Here is a 15,911-nt window from a genome sequence, read left to right as displayed (position 1 = left end):
AGTGAACATTTATTATTTTTGATACGCTTACGCATGGTACTAGAAGTTGATTTCTACGTATAAAAGAATATAAAAAAAACTTATCGAAACGTGTGGTGTAAGACTAACCTTGATGCACTTAACAGAAGTTTGGTACAATGGAACCAGAATGCGCAGTCATGTCTGAACACGACTGCGGCGGAGGAAGCAGTTCCAAGCAAGGCCTTGGTTCCAAGGACAGCAAGAACCCTTAAACACATTGTTTTATTGGACTTGATTAACCTTCAGCGTATTGTAGCTGATTACTGATAATCTGATACAAGCCCAGCCAAGTACTTAGTGATTTCAGTCTTCATTAATTTATAGGTAATAATATTTTTACCTAAGGATTATTAATTCATTTTTGAACAGCTTATCGCTGATGAATGATAACCAAGTTCAAACTGCATTTCAAGCTTTTTTTTTTTTTGACAGATATTTGTGGGTTTTTTTTTCTTCCACTCTTCACAGTGAATATCTTGTTTTTCATTCGATCTCCGTTTGTACCAACGAGGCCTGGCATGGCCAAGCGCGTATGGCGTGCGACTCGTAATCCGAGGGTCGCGGGTTCGCGCCCGCGTCGCGCTAAACATGCTCGCCCTTTCAGCCGTGGGGGCGTATAATGTGACGGTCAATCCCACTATTCGTTGGTAAAAGAGTAGCCCAAGAGTTGGCGGTGGGTGGTGATGACTAGCTGCCTTCCCTCTAGTCTTACACTGCTAAATTAGGGACGGCTAGCACAGATAGCCCTCGAGTAGCTTTGTGCGAAATTCCAAAAAAAAAAAAAAAAAAGTTGGACCAACGAACTAGTGATATTCTTCGTCGTGTTTCGTGTAAATATACTACTTTATATACAGCACTAACTTTGTGTAATTCTGTGTGACAAAGCGTGTGGCCAGTTTTCTTGCATTTTTCAACAGTGTGTTTTTAGTTAGGATATTATTTCCATTTCCTTTTAGCAAGTTCAGCTGTCGAGACACAGACAAAGTTTGTAAGCTTAGCACAGTGTTCGAGATTTATTAACGTAGACGTAAGTAGAGGTAGAAATGTCTGTTATTTACAAACCGCTCGGCATGGTCAGGTGGTTAGCACGCTCGACTGATGATCTGAGGGTCACGGGTTCAAATCCCCGTCATATCAAACATGTTTGTCCTTTTAGCCATAGGGACGTTATAACGTAATGATCAATCCCACTATTCGTTGATAAAAAGAGTAGCCCACGAGTGAGCTGTGGGTGGCGATGACAGCTGTGACTAGCGTGATGTTTAAATCCGTTATATGATTAAACAAAGGATAACGTAAGATACAATAGTAAGTTTTAAATTTCGTGCAAAGCTACACGAGGGCTATCTGCGCTAACCGTTCCTAATTTAGCAGTGTAAGACTAAAGGGAAGGCAGCTAGTCATCACTTCCCACCGCCAACTCTTGGACTATTTTTTTACCAACGAATAGTGGGATTGACCGTCACATTGTAATGCCCCCCCCAACTGAAAGAGCGAGCATGTTTGGAGAAATGGGAATTCGAACCTGTGACCCTCAAATTACGTGTCGAACGCCTCAACCACCTGCCTTGCTAGGCCATATGAAATATTTAAATAAGAGTTTGGTATTTTCCTGATAAAGTGTTTTGTTCGTTACTAAAATAAAGTCTGCACAAGATAAATCATGCAGTGTCTCTGGGCAACAACGGATGTGACATTATAGCATTTGGCAACTACACTTTAATTATTTTCTAATTAGTTGTAACAAATGAGATTTTGCAATTTTATAATTATCTTGATTAAGTGTTGTCAGGTTTAATATCTGGAGGTGATTTTGAAATCATGACAAGGGAACACACCACCTAATAACAAACTCGTGTGCGTGGGTACTTCGTGATTTACTAAATTACTTTCTTGGCTGGCTTATGATAAGTATGATTTATCAATACACATTCACACAGCTTATCATACAAACCACATTGGGTAATGAATGAGCTTTACAAAGACTTCGGAGAAACAAACAAACTGACCGTTAATGCTCTAAAGTTACATGCTTTTGTAGACTATGTTTTTTAAGCTGAGATGTTTGTATTGTTTTCGACTCGTGAAATTTTTCTTTTACATCAGGCGATAAGGGCCTAACTCACTGACTACTGATTACGACTGTGTAACAGTAGATCTCCGGCATGACCAGGAGATTAAGGTGCTCGACTCACGCCACGGGTTCGAATCCCCGTCCCACCAAATATGCTCGCCCTTTCAGTCGTGGTGACATTATTATTTGACGGTCAATTCTACTATTCGTTTGTTAAAGAGTATCCCAAGAGTTGGCGGTGAGTGGTGCTAACTAGCTGCCTTCTCTCTTGTCTTTCACTTGTAAATTAGGGACGTGTATCTTTGTGCGAACTTCCAAACAAACAAACCAAACCTGTTACAGTGTAGAATCAGTGTTAGCGAGTGTATTAGAGTGTTTGTCCTTACTCCAATTCTGTGAATTGTTTGTGCTATTACAAAGTATTAGGTATGCAAGAGAATTAGCAAGTGAATAATAGGTTAGGCCTGCTGTTGTTTCTTGAAACCTTGAACTGAACTGTGCATTATTTTTACTGAACGATAAGTCTACGGATCTACAACCCTAAAATCGGGGATTCATTCCCCTCGGTGAACTCAGCAGTTCGCCCAATGTGGCTTTGCTACAAGAAAAAAACACACATAACTTTTACTAAATAATCCAAAATAACTTGCCTATCAATACAAACCGTTACAGTACTGATGAGAAAAGTGGGATTATTTTGAGGAACAAAATCATGAATCAACTTCCAAATGACAACAAGTTCTCGTAGCGAGATTGAAAAATGATGGAAACTGGAAATGTTGAAATAATGAAAATGATATTAAGAGGAAAGAAAAAAAAACAGAAGTAAGAAAATATGAAAAAAGAGACAAAATGAAACGAAGATTAAGAAAAGAAAGACGAGAAATTCGTGAAGAAATGAATTACAAAAGATATGTTTTGTAAAAGAATTACGAACCATCATGAATCTGATCGAATAAGACAGAAAATATACAGATTTCAGTTGAAAACAGAACAGAATTTGTTCAGAGGGACTGTAGTAATAAAACTGGAGAAGTCCAGGAGGACATCGAAGAATTACAGAACGATAAAACTGGAGAAATCCAAAAGGCCATCGAAGAATTACCGAAGGATTATAACAACGACGCACAAAAAACATCAATGCCAAAACATATTGAAACATAAGTAACATAGGAACCGACTAAGAAACTCACTAACTTAATAATCAATCCACCATTTTAACGTACTTACTAATAAATGAACAATCTTGCATAATTCGCATTTTATATCGTTCAAATCGTTTCCTAAACTTTCAACAAAATATTCTTGTCATAAGACTTTCATGATTTTTGGTTCTAACATTCTAGAATCAAACATCATACGGTTTGTTGATTTCTCGAGTGTATTCTATATGGTATGACTGTGATTGTGTTAGGACGCTCGACTCTTGATTAGAGAGTCACGGGTTTGAATTCTCGTCATAACAAATATACCATTGGGGAGTTATAATGTGATGGTTATTCCCACTATTCGTTGGTATAAAGTAGCCCGAGAGTTGACGGTGGGTGATGATGACTACCTGCCTTCCCTATAGCCTCACACTGCTAAATTAGGAAGAGCTAGCGCAGATAGTCCTCGTGTAGCTTTGCGCGAAATTTAGAAAAAAAAGTGGCTGTTGTCAAAACTGACGGTGATATTTTCTTCCACAATACATAGCATATATTTAATAAAATATTGTATCAGATTGTGGATTTCAGGTTGTCCTCTCCCCATATTTCCACTTTAACCACTAGCGTTAACACACAGTGCCAACACAGTAGGGTTATTGAGTCAGGAAGGCGTAGTAATATTCGTCTGTAATTATAGTATCATTTACAGTATCAAAGACACAGAACTAGTTAATTCTCTGATACATATACATACACTCATGTATCATCTAGAAATAAGACTGTGAGACAAGATGACTTAAGAAATGCATAATATTGAACATATAGATAAGAAAAACGTGTGTGTTGGTAAACCAATACATGAAATTCTTAACGCGCGGTCGATGAGGGGGGGGGTGAATTGCAGAACTGTTTGTTGCAGGACATCCCGTTAGAGTTATTTACACGTGAAAACAAAACATTACACACTGTTGTTTATCAGTTCCAGAACTTCCGGATATGTATCAGGGCTGAACGTTATTTCTCGTGTAACTGTTATCTATTCTGCACTGTTTATAACTTTCTCATAGATGTATGTGGCATTATTTTGTAATGTAGTTAGATATATGCTGAAACATGAATTTAGGTCAGTCAATGTGATATGTATACATAAAGTGAATTTGCAACGTTTGTAGATCAGTGTAACACACACATACAGCACCATCAGTTAATATGGGACATAATTTAATGAAATTCAGTTTTTAGATGTTGCCTGATTCCACTAATTAGAAACAGGTTGCTGCATGGCTAGGGGACGCGGGTTCAAAACCCCGTCCTAACTAACATGCTGGCCCTTTAAGCTGTGGGGGCGTTATAATGTAAAGGTCGATCCCATTATTTTTTGGTAAAATAGTAGCTCAAAAGTTGGCGGTGTGTGGTGATGACTAGCTGCCTTCCCCTCAAGCCTTACACTGCTAAATTAACGACGGTTAGAGCAGATAGCTCTCGTGCAGCTTTGCGCGAAATTCGAAATTATGAATAACATCCATGAACGCAGGAGGTTTAGGTCGTAATTGCACTTTACCCTCCCAGGGCCACTCAAAAGACCTAAATCCTGGTGAAATGGAAACAGCTGTTAAAACACATACACGCATTTATGTATGTTGCGCGAGATCTACCGTAGAAGAAATTACACATATATTTATTTGTGTTGCATGTGATTTACTAGAGACAACACAATATTTGACATAACAAGATTGTATTTTGGTAACCCAGAACTCAGGTGTGTACAGTGTTAATTGTTAACCTATTGTGTTGTTTCGTACACGGCTACTAATCACGTGATAGAAAATACACTGTAATAATTTGCTGTGATGCATCATTTCACTCACATCACAGTGGGCTATCAGTACAATGCCAACAAAAGGGATCAAAGTCAGAATTGTAGCCTTTCAAACCTTCTAGTTAATCGCAGAACTTCTGAAGAGCCCTAAATTCTTTTTCGCGTCCGCACTTTTTAATATAGTTTACAAGATCACTATTTTTCAAAGTGTTCGTGATATCAAACCCTCATCCTTACAGTACAGATATGGGTTTTCTACGGGAATGGCACAGTACAAAGGGTGAAGTTCGCATTTTTAAGGCAGTATATAATTAAGCCTACACCACCTATTTGAACTTTTTCTTATCAGCTGCTGCTCGTTGGCATTCCTTGCCCGTATCTTAGCGATAGTGAATGCACTATTTAGCCACCATGCTGACTGGACTTACAAAGGATTACGTATTCCACCCGCTTAAGGGTGGGAAACTACACGCAGCTGACATGTTATTGAGCACGTGGTCTGCACTTTCGTCACTGTGCTGTTTTTAAAATTTTGATGTGTTACATGAGATGAAAAAGTTTAGGGTAAAGATAGGATATTTTCTGTTTCATGCACCTTGTTGAAATAGAAATATATATACACTTGGACGTACTTGTTAATGCTGACTTCAAAAGTATAAATTAGAATCTGGAGAAGTGTGTGTTTGTGTTTTTCTTATAGCAAAACCACATCGGGCTATTTGCTGAGCCCACCGAGGGGAATCGAACGCCTGATTTTAGCGTTGTAAATCTGGAGACATACCGCTGTATTAGCGGGGGGCAGAATCTGGAGAAACGAAAAGAAATGTTTTTCATATATTCTTATTTCACTAGGTTAAGTCAGTTTATGTGACTTCGCAACATGACTGACCCTATCTCTGCGAGTTTGTAGGCACAGAAATAATACTCTCTTCAATTTAAGGACATTTCTGAATTTGTTACTTTGTCACTAGATACTTTGCATTTTATTTAAATACACAGGTAAATGATGTAATGCGAACGTTACATCCTTTGTTTCGTAAGCAAAATAAGAAATATATAAACAAAAATTTTGTTTCTCGAAATTTTAATATACATTTCTGATGTCAGCATTTAAACTAAATTAAAAAATTGTTCTATTTGAACGCGGTGTATGAAACAGTAAAGTCCCTAAAAATGAACATATTCTCGAAAAGAAAGAGTATTTTTTTACGCGCTTTGACCCTGGTTTAGAGATTTAGTAATTAAAGCGAATCCACTAATATATAATATTTTACTTCGGGTAATACGTAACTGAAAAACTAGAGCGGAAAGTAACCAAATCCACAGCCTTGATCCAAGGAACACATAACTTTAACTTGATTTTCTCAATCCAGATAGGCCCAACTTACCCAGAAATGATCCACAAACCACCAATTTAATTAGTTTCGGGTGGCCTTTCTAATAAACAATTTTTCAGGGATAAGTGAAACTTCCAATCTGTTACAATGGCGTCTGTTCGTTTAACATGCTATCCAATCTTAGTGTTATTGACTGGTCATATTATTAGTGAATTGAGGGAGATTTTGTGTTTTTCTTGTAGCAAAGCCACATCGGGCTATCTGCTGCAAACAACGGGAGGGATCGAACTCCTGATTTTAGCGCTGTAAATCCACCTAACATGGGGCGTCTGTATGTTTAACATGTTATCCAATCTATTAGTGTTACTCGCTAGCTAGACTTATTAAAACATGGTGTTGTCTCATATGGATACAAACTAAGACCCGATGTTTAGTCAGACGCTGTGTTGTTGGGTGACGTTCAATATACTGATAACAACATTAGCGAGTAACGCCCGTTCTAATAATAACACGTTAAACGGGTAGACACCATGCAATTGTGTGGTTATTATGTTTACTTTAGTATTATACTGAACACTACAGTGGGAAAATAATGCTTTAATATTCTGTAGGAGATACTCAAGTGTAAAGATAGTGTCTTTAGCGCTACATACGAGGCAATTAAGTGTGTATATTATATTTTAATACGAGGAAGAGATGTAGCAAGGCAATACAGAATATGATTGAAAATGTGTCTCAGGATGACTGATATGGTATTAATACTTTTACCAAATAAAGCAGAAAAGAACGTTTCGACCCTTTTAGGTCATCTTCAGGTTAACAAAGAGAGAGTTTGCAACTGACCATTGCCGAGCATATGTCTTAAGCATGACAGAGTAAACGTGTACAGGATTGTAGGTGGCGTTGCAGATAGATGTAAGGTTATTAATTAGTATAGGTATAAAGATGTTCCTTTACATTGGTTTAATTTGGCTTTAGTTGCTGTATAAGTAGGGCTTCTTTGATTTTGTGTTTCTTTATATTTGTTTCTCTACTTACTATCTGGGTGTTTTCTATGATTATGTTGTGTTATTTGATTTGAAGTGTTCAAAAACGTGTGGTGTTTTTGTTTTTGTTCTTTGAATCTGGTTTACATTTTTCTGCTTATTTCTGCAATATAGAAGTCGTGGCAGTTGTTGCATTGTATTTTGTAAATTATGTTGGTGTTATGTTTGTTAGTGTAGTTTTTACATAGTATGGACTTTAGTTTTGTACCTGGTTTTTGAATAAATTACAAACTTTCTCTTTGTTAACCTGAAGATGACCTAAGAAGGTTGAAACGTTATTCTCTACTTTATTTTAATACCCGTGTTAATACCCATACTAGCTGTCCTGAGATACAGTTTTTACTTCAAGTGAGTTTCTCCTCATCAAAATGATACGATTGAGTGTTGTGCTAGGGTTTAGAAATGATCTGTATGTTGGACATGATATGATAAACATACAGGTAGTATTTTAGACGAATATTGAATATATTACAATATACTTAAAATAAGCATTTTAATTTTGGTTTAGTGCTAATTTGAACAAAATACAGTAAATCTAATTCTTAAATAGTATGGAATAGACTGTGGAATATGCATATAGTACCTGTATTGTAAAAAATAGTAAAATATTATATGTGGAATATACAGAACTTCTTGTGGTTATGGATAGTCGAGTAGAAAATCGTAATTTAGGATAAACGAGCCTAAAGATGCCACTGATTAATTACAAACCAGTGTGTGATTCGGGCTTGACGGAAAATATGGCGAACTCTTTAGACAGTATTGAAGTTAAGTAAAAAAATAAAATAAACATAAAAATTGTTAAAAACAAAGTGATTTTACATAGAGATATAGATCCTGGTGCGGCGGAAGTGCTTCCAGCGGCGTGTCTGCGGACTTACAACGCTAGAAACCGGGTTTCGATACCCGTAGTGGGCAGCGCACAGATAGCCCATTGTGGAGCTCTGTGCTTCACTATAAAGCGACGGAATTAGTTTTGTAAGTGTAAAAATTAGAAATTCTACTCGTATATTTACTTTAGTGTAAGAATGAAATTTGTGTGTCACTCATGTGTCCTGTAAATTATGGAACACGCTCATTGAAAGATGTGATTTTTAACTATATGAATATATTATCGTGCACTTTAAAACACTGAAGTCGTCAATGTATTTTATTATTATTAAATTAAAAATTATAGTTTAATTATGAATAAGTCCATTACTTTAATGTAGGAAACATATCAGAATAGTATATTAACAGTGAATAGAAATAACACAGTTCAACGACTATATTATTATTATATGGAAGACATATTATAACATATGTTAACAGTGAATAAAAACAATACAGTACGAAGACTATATTATTATAAAGGAGACATGTCATAACAGTGAATAGAAACAACACAGTTTAACGACTATATTATTATTATATAGGAGATATGTCATAACAATATGTTAACAGTGAATAAAAAAATACGCTACGGAGATTGTACTATATTAATATATAGGTGACACATTACGAGTTGCAAGTTAATGATAAATAGAAGTCTGTGAAACAGAGGTTGTGAGTTAATCAAGTTGACATTACCACTAACTATGGAGGGACGGCTCGGATTGTTCATCGGAATAGTATTTCAAATATCTCGACATTAAGTCATCAGAACTTTACAATACTCTACAGTATTTCTCTTTATAACAATATATATGTAATAACTGAGTTACAACTTCTGGTAATGTCTCTAAATATCATAGTGGATAATTACAACTTATGGTAATGTCTCTAAATATCGTAGTGGATAATTACAACTTCTGATAATGTCTCTAAATATCATAGTGGATAATTACAACTTATGGTAATGTCTCTAAATATCGTAGTGGATAATTACAACTTCTGATAATGTCTCTAAATATCATAGTGGATAATTACAACTTCTGATAACGTCTCTAAATATCGTAGTGGATAATTACAAGTTCCGGTAATGTCTCTAAATATCATAGTGGATAGTTACAAGTTCCGGTAATGTCTCTAAATATCATAGTGGATAGTTACAAGTTCCGGTAATGTCTCTAAATATCATAGTGGATAGTTACAAGTTCCGGTAATGTCTCTAAATATCATAGTGGATAATTACAACTTATGGTAATGTCTCTAAATATCATAGTGGATAGTTACAAGTTCCGGTAATGTCTCTAAATATCATAGTGGATAGTTACAAGTTCCGGTAATGTCTCTAAATATCATAGTGGATAGTTACAAGTTCCGGTAATGTCTCTAAATATCATAGTGGATAGTTACAAGTTCCGGTAATGTCTCTAAATATCATAGTGGATAGTTACAAGTTCCGGTAATGTCTCTAAATATCATAGTGGATAATTTGAATTTCTTGTTTTTATTCTGCTTATTGTTTATTACTTGATAAATAAAAAACAAAATAATTTTGTAAACCAGTGTTACTGATGTGACATGATTTCCAACAGAATATATGCTTTCAATATTAGTAATAACGTAATTAAAAATATTATTATAATTAGTAACTAGTAGTAATTTAGAAAATCATTATTCTAGTGTAAACAGTGCTATCGTAACACTTGAAAGTGTATTGTATTACAGAAATATAATAGTGTTCCCTTAAAAAAAAACTTAAGCATAGGGTGGAACATGAATAACCAGCCAATACTTGATAAGAATTATTATGTAGCCGTCTATATAGATATGTATGTATCTATGTATATGTATGTATATATATAGATATGTATGTATCTATGTATATGTATGTATATATATAGATATGTATGTATCTATGTATATGTATGTATGTATATATATATAGATATGTATGTATGTACATATAGATATGTATGTATCTATGTATATATAGATATGTATGTATATGTATCTATATGTAGATATGTATTTATATATATGTATATGTATATAAGTATCCAATCACGATTAAGTTTAATTTCTTTTATTTTTCTCTGTTAACATTGTACGACACCGTGTGTCTGTGTTGTTTTTGAAGAATTTATATTAGCCGTCCCTGTATTTGTTTACTTCTTTGAACAAAAATTTCTCTACCTGTTTTAGCAAACAGAAGACAGTTTGCACAGAGGTTATGGGTTAATAGTAAATAGAATACATTAAAAACATAGGTTGTGGGTTAAAAGTAAATGGAAGATAGTTTACACAGGTTGTGGGTTAATTATAAATGGAATACTTCATAATTAGACATAGAAGCAGCAAGTTTCCAAGCAAGACGACACTGGTTGAATTGTTGTCACGATTGCTTACATGTACAAACACAACTAAACCACATAATTCATTAATAGCATTATTATTAATTAAATTCTAATTATTAATTCATTTAACACATGCGCTTTGACTGCTAAAAGGTAACTACTGGTCATTAGTATTTAACTGATAATGGAAAGTAATTAACCAATAATTAAACTTAGGTAATATTATGGGTAGGTAACTAACCAGAACAACAATAGATCACCACAGTCTCACCGTAAATGTATAAATACATTTGAGTCTGTTGAGTTTTTCCGTTTGTTGGGCCCGGCATGGCCAGGTGATTAAGGTACTCGACTCGTAATTTGAGGGTCGCGGGTTCTAATCCCCCTCGCATCAAACATGCTAGCCCTTTCAGCTGTGTAAGTGTTATAATGTTACGGTCAATCCCACTATTCGTTGGTAAAAAAGTAGCCCAAGAGTTGGCGGTGGGTAGTAATGACTAGCTGCTTTCCCTCTAGCCTTACACTGCTAAATTAGGGACAGCTAACACAGGTCGCCCTCGTGTAGCCTTGCGCGAAATTCAAACGAAACCGTTTGTTAATATGAAAATGTAACTATTACTGCAACGAAATAATAGCAAGTTTCCAAACTGTGTGAAAAAATAATTATAGTGTGTTAAATATTTCCATCTGCTTCTGTTGAGGTTCGTAGACACCAGATGCCACTGTTCAAGCTAAAAGCTGTCTTTGAAAAATTGTTAATTTTAAGAAATATTTAATAGAATTTGAATTAATCTTAATAACCCTCTAACCTTTTTCTGAGACAAGTTCAGACTGATATTCCCCCCTTTGATAGTCTGTTTTTTTTAATTCTGGATGCATAATTAAAAAAACGTACTCGTTACACTCTGGCGGGAAACTTGTTGCCATCTGTTGGGACATAAAGTAAGTCACAGCGTATAGTTTCAGCTTTGTTTTTGATTGGCTTATGACTGTGTGACGTCATCAACTGCTCCTTTGAAAACAGCGGGTTAGCGATTACTTCTCTTAGTTTCAGTTTGTTTGGGGGTGAGTGTTAGATGTCTTTATTATTTATCTGTAGTTGGTGTATTTAGTTGACGGATATCTCAACAGTCGGTCACTCATCTTGCTACTGGGATAAAGGAAGTTTTACACAAGTATTAGATAACACTAAATTTAAAGAAAAAATTTTCTGTTTGTTGTCCTTCATGCTACCTCAGCTAGGAGCTACGCAAATGTCTGTAGGGACAGCAGAAGTTGACGGCAGCGGCGCCGTTCAGCGAGGGGAAAATTTACCAGTGTTTGGCTCCATGACAGTGGACGTAAACTCCAGCACTCCTTACACCGATGCCACACAGTGTAAAAAGGCCTCAAATCGTGTGAAACGTCCCATGAACGCCTTTATGGTCTGGAGCCAGATTGAACGTCGTAAGATATGTGAGCAACAGCCAGACATGCACAATGCAGAGATCAGCAAACAGCTAGGGAAGAGGTGGAAACTACTGACGGAAAACGAGCGGCAGCCGTTTATCCAAGAAGCTGAGAGGCTTCGTGTCTTGCACATGCAGGAATATCCCGATTATAAGTATCGGCCGCGCAAGAAAGCGAAACAGACTGGTATGAAACAGGAAAAGAAATCGCCCACAAAACACAAGGTATACAGTGGAAAAGAAGGCTTAAAACCAGTTAAACACTCGAAACTCCAGTGTGGCGATACTTTAGCACGAGCCCCAGTGGCTGGGGTGAATTACAACAGGTTGAAACTCAAACTCACTATTGACAAAAAGTTCAAGGAATCCATCAGACCAACAAACGTACATCCGGCTGGGAAGGTGCCATGTTCTCCATCCGAACCAGCCTCTCCTGAGAGTACCAACGTCAGTTTATACGACGATGTGGCTGACAAAAAGTCGGCTCTCGGTAGGACAGTGAAACCGGCAACAAATCAGAATATCGCGAACTCTACTAACCTGGTGGACAATAGTCTGGCCGACCTAGATGCTCTCACTGAGGCCCTACAACTGCCGTCATCGTGGGCTGAAGAGTTGAAGAGCCTCAATATAACCCAACTTTCGGACTTTTCCTCTCTGGAAACCGGCAGCTCCAGCTCTGGCTCTCACTTCGAATTCCCCGACTATGCGAACACCGAAGTTACGGATATCTTAGGTGGTGATTGGCTAGATTCCAACCTGTCGTCTTTAATTAATTGTTAGTGACTTCTTGCACAGGTTATCTCAACTTTTTATTGTGTTTCAGCTTCGAAAAAAAGTCCGTTTTTTCTATCTCCAAATCTGATAACTCCGAGCCTATACGTAGCAGGAAAGACGAGTTGTAAGGCTAAATAAAATCATTAGTAATGTTGTAAAACCGCAGAGAAAATGATAAGCTGTCACGAATGATCTAACGGAGAGATTTTACCATCTCCATATTTGGTGGCGTCAGCAGGTTTGTAAAAGCTCGTGGAGAATGTTAATCTAACGTCGTTCATGTCGACTGTTGAAAAAGAGGTCTTTTTTGTTTTAAAATAGTTCCAATATACAGATAAAAAAATAATAAATTTACCATTTTCTATATTAAAGTCAAATGTTATTACTTAAATATCATATTCACTAACTGTAGATAAAATAGTTTTTGTTGTATGGAATGTATCAAAATATCTTTAAAACGTGTGAGTGTTCACATCGAAACATATTATTTTTAAAGTGTATTATATATCGTGCACCAAATAGGAGGTTTTTAGCAGAACAATTTCCATATTCCATTAAAGTATCTTTTCGGGATTAGTTTTCTGTACGTCATAGAGTTTATTTGGTTGTTAGGAGAAGCCATAAGAACTGAGTGAAGATTCAATGTCCTGTTATGTTTTTAACTCAGTGTTGTGTTATTGTTTATGTATAGTTAAATTATACCTCAGTTGTTGTGTTTTTTATTTGATTATGGTTATTTTATTGTTTTCTTTATTGCGAATGGAGTAACAGTTTCTAACGTAAATTTATCCATAAAAACGAGTTAATAACATTTAACAGTCGGGAAGTTTTAATTCTAAGAAAGTGTCAATAAATTGGTTTTTACCGAACATTTCTGATGAAAAAAAAAAAGAAACGATTGTTTGCTAGAAGACAGGAATGAAGACAACAAACTGTGAGATGAGTTCGGATTATTATATTCGAGCGTTTTGTTACGCAAATTAATATTTACTACACTTTCATCCTAAGTAGCGGCTGTTGAAAAACTAAGGTACGTTATTATTTGTATAAACTTGCTCAACCGACGTGGAAGGAAATTAAAATGTCTAAGAAAGAATACATTTTAATATTGGATGTGAATGATTCGAGACCACTGCTGTTCTTCAGTTTAACACACACAATACATTTTAATATTGGATGTGAATGATTCGAGACCACTGCTGTTCTTCAGTTAACACACGTAGAACGTTATAAAATACAAGCGCAGTGTTCTTAGCAGGCCCACTTCAAGAACAGTGCTCAATAGCATTATCTACTCATTGAAAAGTGAAGACCGACAGTGGGTTTCAGCCTCGCTATAAGAGGTTTAGTTATGTTTTTCTCTACCAGTACAAGTCGGTATGTACATAATTGTGGGGCATCCTCTACTTTTTAATTGTATACATAACTCGTTTGGCTGTTATATTTTGTAATACATTCTGATAAATATATCTGCTGTTGTATATATTCGACAAACGCCTACACGGTGATGTAAATGCAACCCTACTATTTAACTATTTCCAAGAAGTATATACTTTATAATTCATCAGTATGTGTGTGTGTATGACAGAATTAAAGTAGATGTTGTAGGCAGCTTTTTTTTTGGTAATTTCTTAAATAACAACGTGTATGTAAAGACGAATATAAAACAGTAGTCCGTTGTTGGCGACGTTAGGAGAGAAATATATTTTGTACGTTCCATACATGTCTAAACTGCATTTTTATATGTCATCTATGTTTTGTACGAATAGATTCGTTGATTAAAATTATATTATTCAAAAATTTTTTGTTCACATTGTGTTACTTTTTTAGGGGGGTATTTTATAAAAATAATCGATCATTAAGAAAAAAAAATACTGTTTTAAGAGTGTCTGAGTTTGATGCTCAATCCCTGCTATGTGCATGGTTTAAAATCATAACCAGATAACCGAATATTATGAAAATTTTCAACATTGTCACTTTTGTATGAAGAGTATTTTTATTACATTTTCTGCAGACTGTTATTTTATAATTGGTATCTGTTGACCCACTGACGAGTGATCCGAAACTTGAATTGATCCTGATTTCGGATTCGAAAGGGACAGAAACTTATTAGACTGGGGAGAAAATCATACCTAAAGGTAATTATTCAAAACCGTTGCATTGATGAGCACGTGACATTTCACATAACTGCGCTGACCTAAAACAATTAGTCACGTGACGTAAACGTGCCTCCGAATAGGTAGAGAGATAAATGTGGGAAAGTATCAGACTAGGATACCTACCGTCTGAGGAAGGAGATCTTCGGTAAATCATCAGAACTGCGAATATCTTCTTAATTCGCGAAAAACGTTTTGTTAATTTTGCGCGTACTTTCCTGCTTGTTTTTTAACTATTCGGGATCACTTGAATAGTTAACCAACGTATAAAAACCTGAATGTTTTGCACCAGTGTACTGTCAGTACAAGTCACACTTCATTTCATAACTGATATATGTTAGCGTGATATGAGATGCAAGATTTGTCATGTTGTCGAGAAAGGTCATATTTAGTCACAGAGTTTACTGACGTACGAACATGCTACTGAGACAACTTATACTCGCTTGTCAGGTGTCAAATTCCAGTGTTATAGCTCGAATGTATTATTACAAATCTTTCTACAAAACATAATTGAATAAAATAAATTATTACTTTGATCATTTACATTGTTTGTTACTACTAAGAAATTTCACACGTTATTTTGATACAAACAGTTATTTTATTGTGTGAATAAACTTTGCCACGAAATAACGTTGAGAATCAAGAAATGACCACGTGCGACTCGTAATCTGAGGGTCACGGGTTCGAATCCCCGTCACACCAAACATGGTCGCCCTTTCAGTCGTGAGAGCATCATAACGTTACGGCCAATCCCACTATTCGTTGGTAAAAGAGTAACCTAAGAGTTGGCGGTGGGTGGTGATGATTAGCTGATTTCCGTCTAGTCTTACACTACTAAATTAGGAACGGTTAGCGCAGATAGCC

The 15,911-nt window shown here is 35.9% G+C and overlaps 1 protein-coding gene across 1 annotated transcript; it reads left to right on the top strand.

Moving 5' to 3' along the window:
• Positions 1 to 11,703: 11,703 nt before the first annotated feature.
• Positions 11,704 to 14,691, top strand: LOC143236895 (transcription factor Sox-11-A-like). Its single transcript, XM_076475560.1, has one exon. It carries the CDS (start codon positions 11,893 to 11,895, stop codon positions 12,895 to 12,897), a length of 1,005 nt encoding a protein of 334 aa, XP_076331675.1. The 5' UTR covers positions 11,704 to 11,892; the 3' UTR covers positions 12,898 to 14,691.
• The last annotated feature ends 1,220 nt before the right edge of the window (positions 14,692 to 15,911 follow it).

Source organism: Tachypleus tridentatus, chromosome 13 (assembly GCF_004210375.1).
Source record: "Tachypleus tridentatus isolate NWPU-2018 chromosome 13, ASM421037v1, whole genome shotgun sequence".
Lineage (NCBI taxonomy): Eukaryota > Metazoa > Arthropoda > Merostomata > Xiphosura > Limulidae > Tachypleus > Tachypleus tridentatus.
This window is presented reverse-complemented; position numbering and strand designations above follow the sequence as displayed.

Excerpts from the sequence above, each read along its gene's own strand:
- LOC143236895 (XM_076475560.1), top strand. The coding sequence starts at position 11,893 with ATGCTACCTCAGCTAGGAGCTACGCAAATGTCTGTAGGGACAGCAGAA.